Raw genomic sequence first — 12,396 nt, 5'->3', positions numbered from 1 at the left:
TGACGTCATGCTCAGTATATAAACTGGGGGGAGTTGGCTGGGGGGTAGCAATTGCTGCTCGGGGACTGGCTCGGCATTGGTCAGCAGGTGGTGAGCAGTTGCATCACTTGTTTTTTCTGGGTTTTGTTCCTCTCTCGCTCTCTTCTTGTTTTCATTACAATTTTTTTTTCCCAATTATTAAACCGTTCTTATCTCAACCCACAAGTTTTCTTACTTTTGCTCTTCCGATTCTCTCCCGCATCTCACGGGGGGCGGGGGGGAGGAGTCTGAGTGAGCGGCTGTGTGGTGCTTAGTTGCCGACTGAAGCTAAACCACGACAGTTACCAATTGTAGCTATCTGTTGCCTGGACTACAGTTAGTTTTGTCCTACAAGCAGTAAACTAAAGAATAGTTTACTGTATCTTCTAGCAAGTGTAACATTCAAGACATAGGAGGACTGTCACCTGTTGTGGGCAGAGTTAATAAATCTCTCAAATACTGCAGAAAAATCTACTTGGGCAGTTCCACTGTAATTACTCTCCTTCTTGTAGAAGGAAGAGCTTACAAGGTTGTTCTGTTTCCTTAACTGCTTCCCAGTATAAGAGAAGCCAAGGAGAGGGTGAGCTTCTTTATCTGCTTCTTTATCTCCTTCATCAGCTTTCAAGATGGAAGTAAGGACCAGACAAGAGCGAGCCCTTGCTGAGATGGTGGTCTGACATGGGTATTAAACACTTGCTTGATCTAGTGATCTGGTTTTGTGAGCAAGAGGAACTTGAAGCCCATTGGAATGTCAGTTCAAGCAGCAGCTTCTCCTTATCTTACTGTAGAGTCTGTCAGATCCATGGGCTGTGTTGATGCAGTAAGAAAATGGACATTGAAGGTAATACTAATGCTTGGGAAATAGGACAGTTGCAAATGAATTTATTCTTGTCCAGATTTAGCACAATTGTAGAGTGTGTAGTGGTGGGGTTTTTTTGAGCGTTTATGGCCTCATCAGTCTCCAGTACTAATAACACGAGGCTGGTGCTTACAATGGGGTGATATTTTCACCTTCCTTTCTCTAATACTCGGCACCAACTTTGTTTAAAAAATTTTTTGACATAGGTAAATTTTACACAGTAGTTCAAAAGAGAAGTAGATTACTGAGAAATAGTTGTGAAGTCTATCATTTCAACAAACAAACTGAAGGCCCTGAGGTAAAAAGCTGAAGTTGATTTTTTCCTCTTTGTGAATCAAATTAAGATGCAACTACCTATGAGTAGGTAATTTTGAAAAGAACACAGCTGGATGGGTGATTCAGTGGTTTTACTATAGATCAGTTAAACTTTATCCCTGTCAGCAAAGTTGATGGGTATTCTGTGGCAATGCATGGTTGTATAGTTGCAACTGCAGAGAAGAGCACTGGACTGGGCATTTTTTGGGCAGATGGCCGTGACCGTATTTCCTTAGTCTACCTTGGTTCAACTCTATTGATCGCACTCCCCCGCCGCCAAACACAGGACTGATTAGCAATATGTGTTCTTTAGAGAGATCATCTCAGATTTCCAGGGCGCTTTGATCACATTGCACAAGTGCATGAATAAAATTACTTTTTACTAGCATTTTTAGTGTTGTTTTGGTTGCACTTGTGCTTATGTGTTTCAAGGGAAAGGTAAAGAGTATTGAACAAAAAAAAGCATCCTAGATATTACTTGGCAATTGTGTAATTGAAACCTCCAAAGAGAGCAGGAAAAACTCCAAGTTTTTCACTGCATAGCTGAGTATTTAATGACAGGATGCAAAACATCAGCAGTTCAACCATTGAGGTTTTCTGTAGCGTATTCACATAAATCATATTTTATGCCTTCGTGTGCTTTGACTGCTGTGTCCAGTGCTGTGCTCCCCAGGACAAGAGAGACAGGGACAGACCGGAGAGAGTCCAGTGAAGGGCCACCGCGATGGGGAGGGGACTGGAACATCTCTCCAGTGAGGAGGGGCTGAGAGAGCTGGGACTGCTCAGCCTGGAGAAGAGAAGGCTTGGGGGATCTTCTCCATAGATATAAATACCTGAAGGGAGGGTGCAAAGAAGATGGAGCCTGGCTCTTTTCAGCGGTGGCCGGGGTCCGTCTGGCTCAGGGTGGGCCTCCTTCAGCAGGGGCTTGGAGCAGATGACCTCCGGAGGTCCCTGCCAACCCCAGCCACTCTGTGAGTGTGTGATGCTGGCACAACAACCAACAACAACAGGGACTGCCTGAAAGGGGCCTGAGCAAACGCAGAGGTGTGAAGCACGCTGCCAGATGGGCTTTGCATCATGGGGTCTGTCTCTGAGGCTGGGGGAGCTCCTGGGCGTGCCCCCGCTGCGCCCCCGAGAGCCTTGTGATGCCACCAGAGAGTCACAATCACTCTGTGATGTCACTTGCGATGGGCAGCTATATATGCCAGCGCCGCGTACTGCCAGCGGCACATGAGACGTCGCGTCCTGTGGGCAGCACCCGAGCCATCGAGTCCTGCCTACGGCACGCCAGACGTCGTGAGCGGCCAGCAGCCGAGGAGCCACCGAGTCCCGCCAGCGGAACCCGAGCCTTTGAGTCCCGCCAGTGGCACCCATCGAGTCCTGCCAGCAGCAGACGAGACATCAAGTCCCACCAACAGCTGACAGGACACCAAGTCCCAGCAGCAGCACTGGAGGCGTCCAGGCACAAGCCGGCGGCGCCGGGAGCCGCCAGGACCTGCCGGCGGGGGGACACCTGCCCCATCTGCTTGGGTCCCCTCGAAAGCTCCGCTGGCGTGGACCCGTGCTGGCATGCGTTCTGCCATGCCTGCATCCAGCGCTGGGCTGCCACCGCCGCTGCTGCCACCTGCCCGCTCTGCCGGGGGCCCATCATGGCCATCCGACGCCTGCAGGTGGAGGATGACCATGCTGGGGTGGCCCGCCGTCGCCGCGGCCGCTTCCATCCTTACGCAGGGCCGTCGCGGCAGGAGCGGCAGCAGGGCCCTGGAGGTCCCCGGCGCCGCAGATCGTCTGCTGAGCATGGGGAGCGCAGCCCCCCCGTGCCCCGCCAGCATGTCCGGAGCCGGTCCTGGCAGCAGGACGGCGACGGGGGCAGCCGGCTCCGCTACCCGCCGGAGACCAGGGAAGATCCATCGTGGCTGCGGAGGATCCAGGAGGAAGAGCCGGGCTCAGGGGACCACGCACGCCGCCTCCCCTGGCTCCGCTTCTGAGCGGGGCCAGGGCCCCCCGGGGTGCCTCTGAAATAAAAACACCGGGGATGCTGAGAGGGGCCACGCCTCGTTTCTTCCATGCCCGTTTGCTCGTCCCTGCAGGGATGCAGCCCCGGAAGGGAGAGGGAGAGGGAGAATCCCCTGGGACTCTTCCAAGCAGATCCCTGAAGGGGCCAGTGTCTGCTGTCCTGAAGGCCAAGGCGAGGAAAGAGGCTGAGACGGAGGTTTGGGGGAGACTCTCCTCTCCTCTCCTGGTCCCGCACACCCCCCTGCTGCAGAGGGCTGCCATCCCGCGGGGAGGCTCTGCGGGCTGGGGGAGGCAGCCCTGGCACAGCCGCCTGCCGAAGGGCAGCTGCCTGCGCTGCCCGCGGGAGAAGTGGCCCCAGCCAGCACGCGCCTCGTATTTAGGGAGTCTCTTCTTCAGGGAAACCCGGAGTCCTTCCCCACTGCCCTCCAGCTGGGGAGCACGCCGGGGCATCCCCAAGAGCTGTGCGGTGGCAGCGTGCCCCGAAGGGTGCCAAGCCCTCGCTGCCGCCCCGCTCCATCCCCTCCCGTGGACCGGGTAGCTGGGGAGCTCCTGGTGTTGGGCCTGAGCTGCTGCCCACACCTGCCTGCCACCTTGGCAGTCCTTGCTTCCCGGTGAGAGGACCCAAACATTGGTGTCGAGAGTTTTGGGGGCCACGTCTGCCCCAGCAAGGGCAGCCGAGCATGGGGTGAGGCTGCTCAGGGTGACCATGGCCTCTCAGGGCCTTCTGGGTCCCGGAGACAGATGCAGAGATGAAAATCTCATGGAGATTTAGATTAGAAAATGCTGGCAAGCGGGAGGTGGCTCTTTGGTACTTCCCAAAGGGTCCCCCTGAGCAGCATCCTCTTGTCAGAGGTCCCAGGCTACGCTGGGCATTGAGGTGGCCCGTTCTGTCCTTCCCCGGCACTCCAGGGGAGCAGGAGGCAGGATGTTTGCGAGCGGCTTTCTGGCACCTAGAGGAAGATCCAACCCCTGCAGGGCTTTTGGCAAAATCCCCCCTTGGCCAGCAACAAGACAGGAGTGGGCTCACGTGCAGCTTGTGTCATGGCTTGCAATATCTGTCTGCTTAACCTGAGATGCATGGCGCCTCTGGCACCAGGCCATGTTCCCATGTTTCGTACTACATCCCCATCAATATTGCAGAGGGCTTGGCACAGTGTAACATGCTCTGGCGCTGCGGCTGTATCACAGAGTGGCATCATCTCATCCTCCCACGAGAGCCTCCCTGTGCTGAGCGTCAGCCTACGCTGGGTCCAGGCAGGGATTAAGAGGCTGAATCTGTAATGGATCCTTGCAGGGCAATTGGTGTTCAAAGGCTTTGATCTGCTGCTTCTTGATTGTATTCCAACCCCTCTATGGAATTTCTTACTTGTAACCGAGCCCCACTAATCCATCCTGGCCATATATAATGGATGGTTGTGGAGTGCAGGAAAACAAGCATGGCTGCATATTGGTAACAGGTGTCCAGGCAGCGGTGCAGCAGGCCCCTCTGCCAAAGATCCCCCACTGCTGGTACCCGCCCTCTGTGCCAGCCAGTGCAAAACCCTTCCTCTGTCCCCAAAACCTGGCTTGTCCATGTGTGGGGGCAGGTGCCATGACCAGCTTCGGCCATTCTCCGCTGGCCCGAGGAGCGGGACAAGGCTTGGAGCCAAGTGACCGAGCTGCCGTTTCCAGGACCAGCTCTGGTGCCACCCACTGAGCCCCGGTGCTGCCACTTGATGCCCCCATCAAATATTAATGCAATGCTCACTGCACTCTGCCCTGCCCCAGTGCTGCAGCCGTGGCCCGTGCCCGCTCCAGGGCTGCCCGACCCCTCTGGCCTCCCCTCCTGCCCCATAGTGCGCATTGCGTCCTGCGTGGGGACTTTGGGTGTGCAGCTGCACCCACCTTTGGGTGTTGCCAGGGCAGGACCCGACCCCCAGCACTCAGCAGGGGCTCCAGGGTGCCTCCTGTCCCCAGCGGCCGGCTCAGCCCCCTGCGGCAGGTAAGGCCCCACTGTGGCTAGGGCTGCAGGTGCTCCCATCCCCCGGGGAAAGCCAGCCCCTCGCCCCCTGGGGAGCGGGGTGGATGAGCCGGGTACCTGCGGTGCCCGGAGAAGGGCTGACACCGACGGGAGTGGCCCCGGGCTTCTGCTGTCCATCGCAGCGTCCCCGGGGGGGAGAGGGGGCAGCGGGGGCTCTGCAGCTCTGTCCCGTCTTCTGAAGGAAACTCCCGCCCGTGGGTCTTTCCCGGGGAGGATTCCCCACAAGGACCGAGGTGATGTGCCGGGCATCCTCACGGGGCACCCCTCACCCGGTCACGCGTGGGGAGCCCTGGGGGTGTTGGGGCCCACCTCCCCTTGCCCGCCCTCCTCCAGGAGGAGGCCTGCGCCTCTCCCCCAGGCAGCCATCCGACCCGGACGGGAATGGAGTCCGGCAGGTCGGTGCCGGCGGAGCTGAAGCTCCTCAAGCCCTCGCAACAGGCCAGGATCCCGGGACTCTTCTTCGCCCACCCGGTAGGTCGCTGGCTCCGCCCGCGGCCCCCGGCTCGTTTCCTCAGGTGGCACCCCCCCCAAGCCCCCGGTGACTCTGCCCATGCAGGGTGGGGTGGCCGAGCCGGCGGACCCGCCCGGGCCGGACCCCGCGGAGGCAGACGCGGACTCCCTGGTGCCCACGCACGACGAGCGGGGCCGCCCCATCCCCGAGTGGAAGCGGCAGGTGATGGTGCGCCGGCTGCGGGCCCGGCTGGTGGACGAGGAGGTGGCGGGCGGCCAGGTACGGGGCGTCCCGGGCATGGGAGGCGCACGCTGACAGCCCGGAGGGACGCTGACAGCGCCTCTCTGCAGGACGTGGGCTCCTGGCGCTTCTCGCCCTCCCGCCAGGCCGTGCTGGGCCCCTTTGGGGAGCTGCTGACCGAGGCAGACCTGCAGCAGCTGGAGCGGGCGGTGGAGAGCATGCGGCTGCGGCGGCGGGGCGAGGCGTACCAGGGCGAGCTGCGGCGCCTGGCGCGGCAGCTGCGCGCCCTCCTGCCCGCCCCGCTGCTCAGCATCACCGTGCGCAGCCCCCCGCCCGCTCCCGGGCAGCCCCTGCCCCTCTGGTGTGGCCGCCTGGCCGGCGCCGTCAGCAGCCTGGCCGCCCTGCTGGCCCACGCCGAGGGGGCACAGGTCGCCTCCCCCGCCGCCGCTACCCCCGCCGCTGCTGGCGGGCAGCCCCGGGAGCTGGTGGGCAGCCTGGCGCAGCGGGAGATTCGGCAGTGCGGGGTCTGCGTCCGCAGCCTCCGCGGCGCCTTCGAGGGGAGCGATGCGGAGGCCGCCAGCAACTCGAGCATCAGCTGCGAGGAGGCGTTTTCCGACGGCGGCGGCTCCCCGGGGCCGGCGCCGGAGTGGGGCAGACTGAGGAAGGAGCGGATCGTGATGCTCTTCCTAGGCCACTGGAGACGGTCCGCCTACGGGCCCCCCCCGCCGGCCTCTGGGGACCCCCGAGAGGCAGCGGGGACCGGGGAGGGGGGGGCAGCCCACCTGGCACGGCAGAGGGCGGCCATCCAGCGGCTTCTGGGAGGCTGGCGGGACGCTGCCTCCCGCCGCCCCCCGCCACGGCCGCCTCCCGCCGCCGGCCGCGCCCCGCTCTCCCCCGAGCAATTCGTAGTGACGGCCGGGGGGGGGCCAGCCGACTACGAGAGCCTGTCGCTGGAGCTCTTCATGCTGGGCTATTTCCGCATCCTGGAGCGAGAGCTGCCCCCCGAGGAGCGCCACGGCCGCCACCTCCTCTGCTTCGAGGTCTTCGAGCAGCTCGGCCGGCACGGCTGGCAGGCGGTGCGCTCCTTCCACCGCGCCGTCACCGACGAGATCGCTGCTGGCCGGCGGGGCTGGCAGGACAGCTTCGACGACATCAAGGCGAGGTATTTTGGACCCCCCCAGAGTTCAGCCCGGCGGCCGGGGAAGGCCGGGGGAGAGGGGGAGGAGATCTGCCGCTACATCGACCGCAGCTTTGCCTTCTGGAAGGAGAAGGAAGCCGAGATCTTCAGCTTGGAGGAGTGATGCCCGCTGGCAAGGAGGGCGAAGGGCTGCGTGAAGCCGCGGGCTACAATAAACGCCTTTTCGGTTCTGTCCAAGCTGAGCGAGGCTTCTCGGGGCGATGGCGAAAGCGTTTGGGTGGAGGGGGACCGCCCTGACACTACCACCACCCCCCCCGGGATCGGTGTCTTGGCCCCCTTCTCCCCGCGGCAAGGCGGCTGCCGCCGTTTATTTGTGGCCACCGAGGAGTGAGATAACACTCTATATTTAACATTCGGCATGGGCAGCCACAGCTGGGGGGTGGAGGGACATCGCAGGGACCGCCGGCGACTGATGGGGTGGGGCGGGGGGGCGGTGCTGGGAGGAGCCTTTTCCCCCAGGCTTGCGGTGCCCAGCTGGCCGCGGAGGGATGCTTTCCAAAAAGCAGCAAAGCCGCGTGGCGACTGGGATGGGCAGCAGCGGGCAGCTCTGCCCGTACGGTGCCTTTAAGAGCAGGGAGCGGTGTCCCGGCACTGCCTAAAAATAGTGTGTGTCCCCGTCCTGGCTGGATCCCGTGTCTTGCTGGGGTGTCCCTCCCCAGTGCCAGGACCGCGGCCACTTCCCTCCTGGCAGGCCGGCCAGGGGGCTGCAAAGGCCAGGTGAGAGCGGGAGAGAGCGAGCCAGAGCAGGGTTCAGCCCAGCCCCAAAACCACCCCCACCCCCGAAAAATCGGTGGCAACCCCGGCAGGGCAGCTTGGAGCATGGGGAGGAGAAATCATGGCCACCCGTGGAAGTGGGAGGGGGGGGCTCCAGGGAGCACTTCTGCCCCTGCTGATGCCTGTAAATCAGGCGCTGGGAAGGTGCAGTTGTGCCATCGGGGTGGGGGGGGAGAGAGCAAGATGTCATCGCCTTTTCCTGGCAGGAACACCCTTGCCACGCTCTGTTTGGGCTCTGCCTGCCGGCAAGGGCCTGCAGCCATCCCCAGCACCATGGTGAGGAACATGGACGACTTTGACTTCTGCCTGCCTTCGCATGCCCAGGGCATGCTGGAGGGGCTGCAGCAGCTGCGTGCCAACCCCAAACTGGCGGATGTGACGCTGGTGGCGGGTGGGCGGGAGTTCCCCTGCCACCGCGGCATCGTGGCCCTCTGCAGCCACTACTTCCATGCCATGTTCTCCGGCAACTTTGCCGAGAGCATTGCGGCACGGGTGGAGCTGAAGGAGGTGGACCCAGGCATGCTGGAGATGCTACTTGACTTTGCCTACACGGGAAAGGTCACCATCAACCAGGGCAACGTGGAGGGGCTGATGCGGACCTCCAGCCAGCTCCACTTCCCCACTATCCAGAAGGTCTGCAGCCGCTACCTCCGGCAGCAGATGGACGCCACCAACTGCCTAGGTATCTGTGAGTTCGGCGAGAGCCACGGCTGCCCCGAGGTCTCCTCCAAGGCCTGGTCTTTCTTGCAGGAGAACTTTGAAGCCGTTTCTTGGCAGGAGGAGTTCCTCCAGCTCTCCAAGGAGAGGTTGGCAATCTACCTCTCCAACGACCAGCTGCAGGTGCAGGAGGAGCAGAGCCTGGCTGAGGCCGTGCTGCGCTGGGTACGCCACGACCCGGGGCCCCGAGCCCAGTTCCTGCCCGAGCTGCTGGAGCTGGCCCACCTTGTCTCACTGCCCGACCAGTACCTGCAGAACCTGCTTGCCACTGAGCCCCTTGTGCGTGACTCGGATGCCAGCAAAGCCCTTGTCACCCGATCCCGTGCCATGGTGGGTACCCCCTCCCCCAAATCCCACCCCCTGAGCCATGGGGGAGGCTCAGCTTGGAGCCTGATGGTCCTGCCCCGGCCTCTCTGTCAGGGGCAGAGCGATGCTGGTGCCCAGAAGAACCCCCCGACACCACCGCAGAAGCTGGAGGAGGTGCTGGTGGTGGTCGGCGGCCGCATGCTGGAGGAGAGCGAGGATGAGGATGGGGGGCTGGAGATGCCAGCCACTCCCAGGAACTTCGCCTTCTACAACCCCAAAAGCAGTGAGTGCCCACGGCAGGGATGGGGCAAGTGCACACACCCCCCGCATGTTAATTAACCCTCTGTCTACCCCAAAGCCACCTCTTGCCAAACTATCTGGTGTCAGGAGGGGCACTGCGGGGGGCGGGGAAGTGAAGCATGAAACAGGGCTAGCTTAAAAGCATCATCGCTGGCTGGGGAGGTCATCACTTGGCTCTGCTGGGTTTCAGGGCGATGGATGGCTCTGCCCGACTTCCCTGATTACAACAAATGGGGCTTTTCCCTGGTGGCTCTGAACAACAACGTGTATGTCACAGGTAGGTGCCGGGTCTGCTGGCGCAGCATGGGTGTCCTCAAGGAGTGGGAATGGAGAATGGAGGACAAAGATGTGGGCATGGGGCGCTGGCATGGGGCCGGAGGTTACCCTCCTCTCTGAGCAAAGCCCTCTTGGGCAGGTCTGGCTGCTGATGAGGGATGCCCAGGGACGGCTGCGCTGGGAGGGGGTGGCCCGCCTGACTCATCCCTTCGCAGGTGGCTCCCGGGGCTCCCAGAATGACACGTGGTCGACGACCCAGGCCTGGTGCTTCTGCCCCAGGGATGGTGCCTGGAAGCCCATTGCTTCCATGCTGAAAGCCCGGACGAACCACACCAGTGCTGTCCTCAATGGAGAGATCTATGTCATTGGGGGTAAGGCCACTCTGCGGGTGCTGCTGGGGTGGGCGTCCATGGGTGCCCTGCAGCAGTGGGGTGGCTGCAGCATCCCGCTGCCCTGCAGGGACGATGGTGGATGCAGTGGAGGTGGAGCGCTACGACCCCTACAACAAGAGCTGGTGCGCCATCAGCCCAGCCCTCAAGTACGTGAGCAATTTTGCGGCCACCAGCTGCTTGGGCAAGCTCTACCTGGTGGGCTCCTGTGCCGTCAAGTACAACGCACTCACCCTGCAGTGCTACAACCCTGTCCAAGGTGAGAGCTGGCCCCACCGCTGTGCCCCACCAATGCCTTCCTGGGGAACAGGACTGAGGGTGACCCCCCCCAGGCAGGTGACATCCTGTGCCACAAGGCACAGTCCTGTGGGATGCAACCAGGTGCTAATGGGGTCTGGCAACGGCTGCAGTACAGGGCCAGGGGCCAGCCAGGAGCACAGACTTGAGTCACAGACCTCCAGCACAGCCTGGACCTGAGCTTTGGTGGAGTGGGATGCCCAGGGCAAACAGATGGGGGAGGCTGCCCACCTTATGGAGAAACTAAACCCCTGTGACAACACCACCTCCTTGGGCAGCCTCTGTGCAGCCCGCGGTGGTCTCCCCCATCCCACACCACCACTACAAACAATATTCCTCCCCCTTTTTTTATGCAAGAACCTCATCTGTGATGGGGACTGCAGGTGCCAGCCTGACTGGCTGCTCTGTCCCCTCCCTTTCAAACTTCCCCTTAAATAGCCACAGGTTCAGCAATGCTTTTTTCAGTCACTGGCAGCTGCATCAAGAGCCAAGGGTGAGATGTGCTGCTGACAGCTGCTCCTTGCAGATTTGTGGGGTGTGATCACATCCCCCTTCATCCCCAAGTACCTTTCGGCCCCACGCTGTGCCACCCTGCATGGGCTCATCTACCTCATTGGGGACAACACCAAGAAGGTCCACGTATACAACCCGGAGGCCAACATCTGGCAGAAGGTAGCGGGATGCAGGGCTGGGCGCAATCACCCTCCCGGGGAGGTGGGGCAGCTGTTCCCTCCCTGCCAGTACCCCACAACCATACCCTCCCCCCAGGTGCCAGCACTCCCTCTCCCTCCTGCCTGCTCATCCCTTGGCTCTATTAACCCCTGTGGAGCCGAAGATGCCCCAATCCTTCCTTCCCTGTTGCCCCATCACACCTGCACTACGAGTATGGCTTTTGCACTGAGTTACTGATTTTAAGCAGCGTTCACACTGCAGAAGCCCACAGAACCCCCCCTTTTCCAGCACCTGCTGCAGGGTGTGCAGAGCTCCTGCCTGCACAGTCCAGCAAAATCCTGCCTGTCCCCTCTGCCCTCTAGACCCTCTGCTCCCCGCAGCACCCCCAACTTTGCTCTTGTACAAGCACAACACAGGGATGCTGCTAGAAGCAAGACATGGCCCCAGGAGCTCCCAAACCTCACAGATAGGATGGATGTGCCGGGTGGGTTGATGTCCTCTGTGGTGGGAGCAAGACGTCCCCAGGGGGTCTCTGTGCATCTCGCCCTGCCCCTCGCACAGGTGCAGCTCCTGCACACGCTCCATGAGAATGGCGGGATGGTGCCACTGGGAGACCAGCTCTTCGTCACTGGCGGCCACTGGAAGGGCATGGATGGGGACTACAGGGTGGAGATGGAAGTGTATGACTGTGCCAAGGACCTCTGGACGCGGGAGGGCTCCCTACCCTGCCTCTGGCTCTTCCACAGCTCCTCCTCCATCTTCATGGACACCTCCAAGTGGACGGAGGCTTTCCAGGGTGACCACGGGTGGTAAGAGAGCCTGGAGCATTGCCTGTCACCCTGCCTAGCTGTTCTCCCCCTCTTGCCTCTCTCCCTGCTGCCAGTTCAGCTCTGCGGGGGGAGAGATGGAAACCCCTCTGCAAGGCTGGCTGGGGCATTGGGAGCGTGTTTCCCCCCTCCCCCCCCACCCCCCCGCCACCTCAGGTGAGGCTGAAAAAGAAAAAGGCTTTTCCTTATAAACACGCTTTGGCTAACACTCTCTTGTAGTTTGTTTTGGTTTTTTTTTTTAAGAACTGCCTTTTCCCCCCCCCTCCAAAACCCCAAAGCTTTTAGGGTATTTCGAGGCCTCCCAAAGTATGGCCCATCCCATCACAGACTGGCATTGCTGCCTGGTGGCCATAGCCTCTTCCCCCATCACGTTGACATCCAGCACAGGGGAACGTAAGGGGGACCAGGGGAATCTCTCTTTCCTGACACCCAAAGCTCTCCAGCACCTTGCTGGCCCACATTGAAGTGTCAGACCTGTTCCAGTGCCCCATGGAGCAGAACGACAGAAGATAAGTGAGCTTTTGGATGCTTTGTGTCCCTGGGTGGCACAGTGTCCTGCGGTGGGGTCCTTCGTGCTGGTTTCTCTCCTGGGATGCACAGCACATGCCCCTGGGAAGCAAGCAGAGGGTCATGGTGAAGCAGCCTGCACCTCGGTGGCTCCTGGCTCCTGGTGGTGGGACAGAGCCGGGTGGTGCCTCCTGCCCACACCTGTCTCTGCTGG

The 12,396-nt window shown here is 61.1% G+C and overlaps 1 protein-coding gene across 3 annotated transcripts; it reads left to right on the top strand.

The window, feature by feature from the left end:
* The first annotated feature begins 5,452 nt into the window (after window positions 1-5,452).
* Window positions 5,453-11,886, top strand: KLHL30 (kelch like family member 30). 3 transcript variants are annotated; one of them, XM_075507804.1, is made up of 8 exons: window positions 5,453-7,081; window positions 8,098-8,938; window positions 9,029-9,197; window positions 9,405-9,491; window positions 9,706-9,861; window positions 9,950-10,138; window positions 10,703-10,848; window positions 11,410-11,886. In XM_075507804.1, the coding sequence occupies exons 1-8, from the start codon at window positions 5,610-5,612 to the stop codon at window positions 11,659-11,661; spliced, it is 3,312 nt and encodes a 1,103-aa protein (XP_075363919.1). In that variant the 5' UTR covers window positions 5,453-5,609; the 3' UTR covers window positions 11,662-11,886. The 3 variants fall into 3 exon arrangements, with proteins under 3 accessions (XP_075363919.1, XP_075363920.1, XP_075363921.1); XM_075507806.1 differs by lacking the exon at window positions 5,453-7,081 and adding an exon at window positions 7,550-7,834; XM_075507805.1 differs by lacking the exon at window positions 11,410-11,886 and having other exon boundaries at window positions 10,652-10,790.
* Window positions 11,887-12,396: the final 510 nt, after the last annotated feature.

This window comes from Mycteria americana, chromosome 7, assembly GCF_035582795.1.
Source record: "Mycteria americana isolate JAX WOST 10 ecotype Jacksonville Zoo and Gardens chromosome 7, USCA_MyAme_1.0, whole genome shotgun sequence".
In the NCBI taxonomy this organism is placed as follows: domain Eukaryota; kingdom Metazoa; phylum Chordata; class Aves; order Ciconiiformes; family Ciconiidae; genus Mycteria; species Mycteria americana.
The sequence above is the reverse complement of the archived record's forward strand: the minus strand, read 5'-3'. Positions and strand labels throughout refer to the sequence as shown.

Excerpts from the sequence above, each read along its gene's own strand:
- KLHL30 (XM_075507804.1), top strand. The coding sequence starts at position 5,610 with ATGGAGTCCGGCAGGTCGGTGCCGGCGGAGCTGAAGCTCCTCAAGCCC. Across the intron at positions 7,082-8,097 it reads TTCGACGACATCAAGGCGAG|GAACACCCTTGCCACGCTCT; the intron begins GTATTTTGGACC and ends TTTTCCTGGCAG. Across the intron at positions 8,939-9,028 it reads TCACCCGATCCCGTGCCATG|GGGCAGAGCGATGCTGGTGC; the intron begins GTGGGTACCCCC and ends CCTCTCTGTCAG.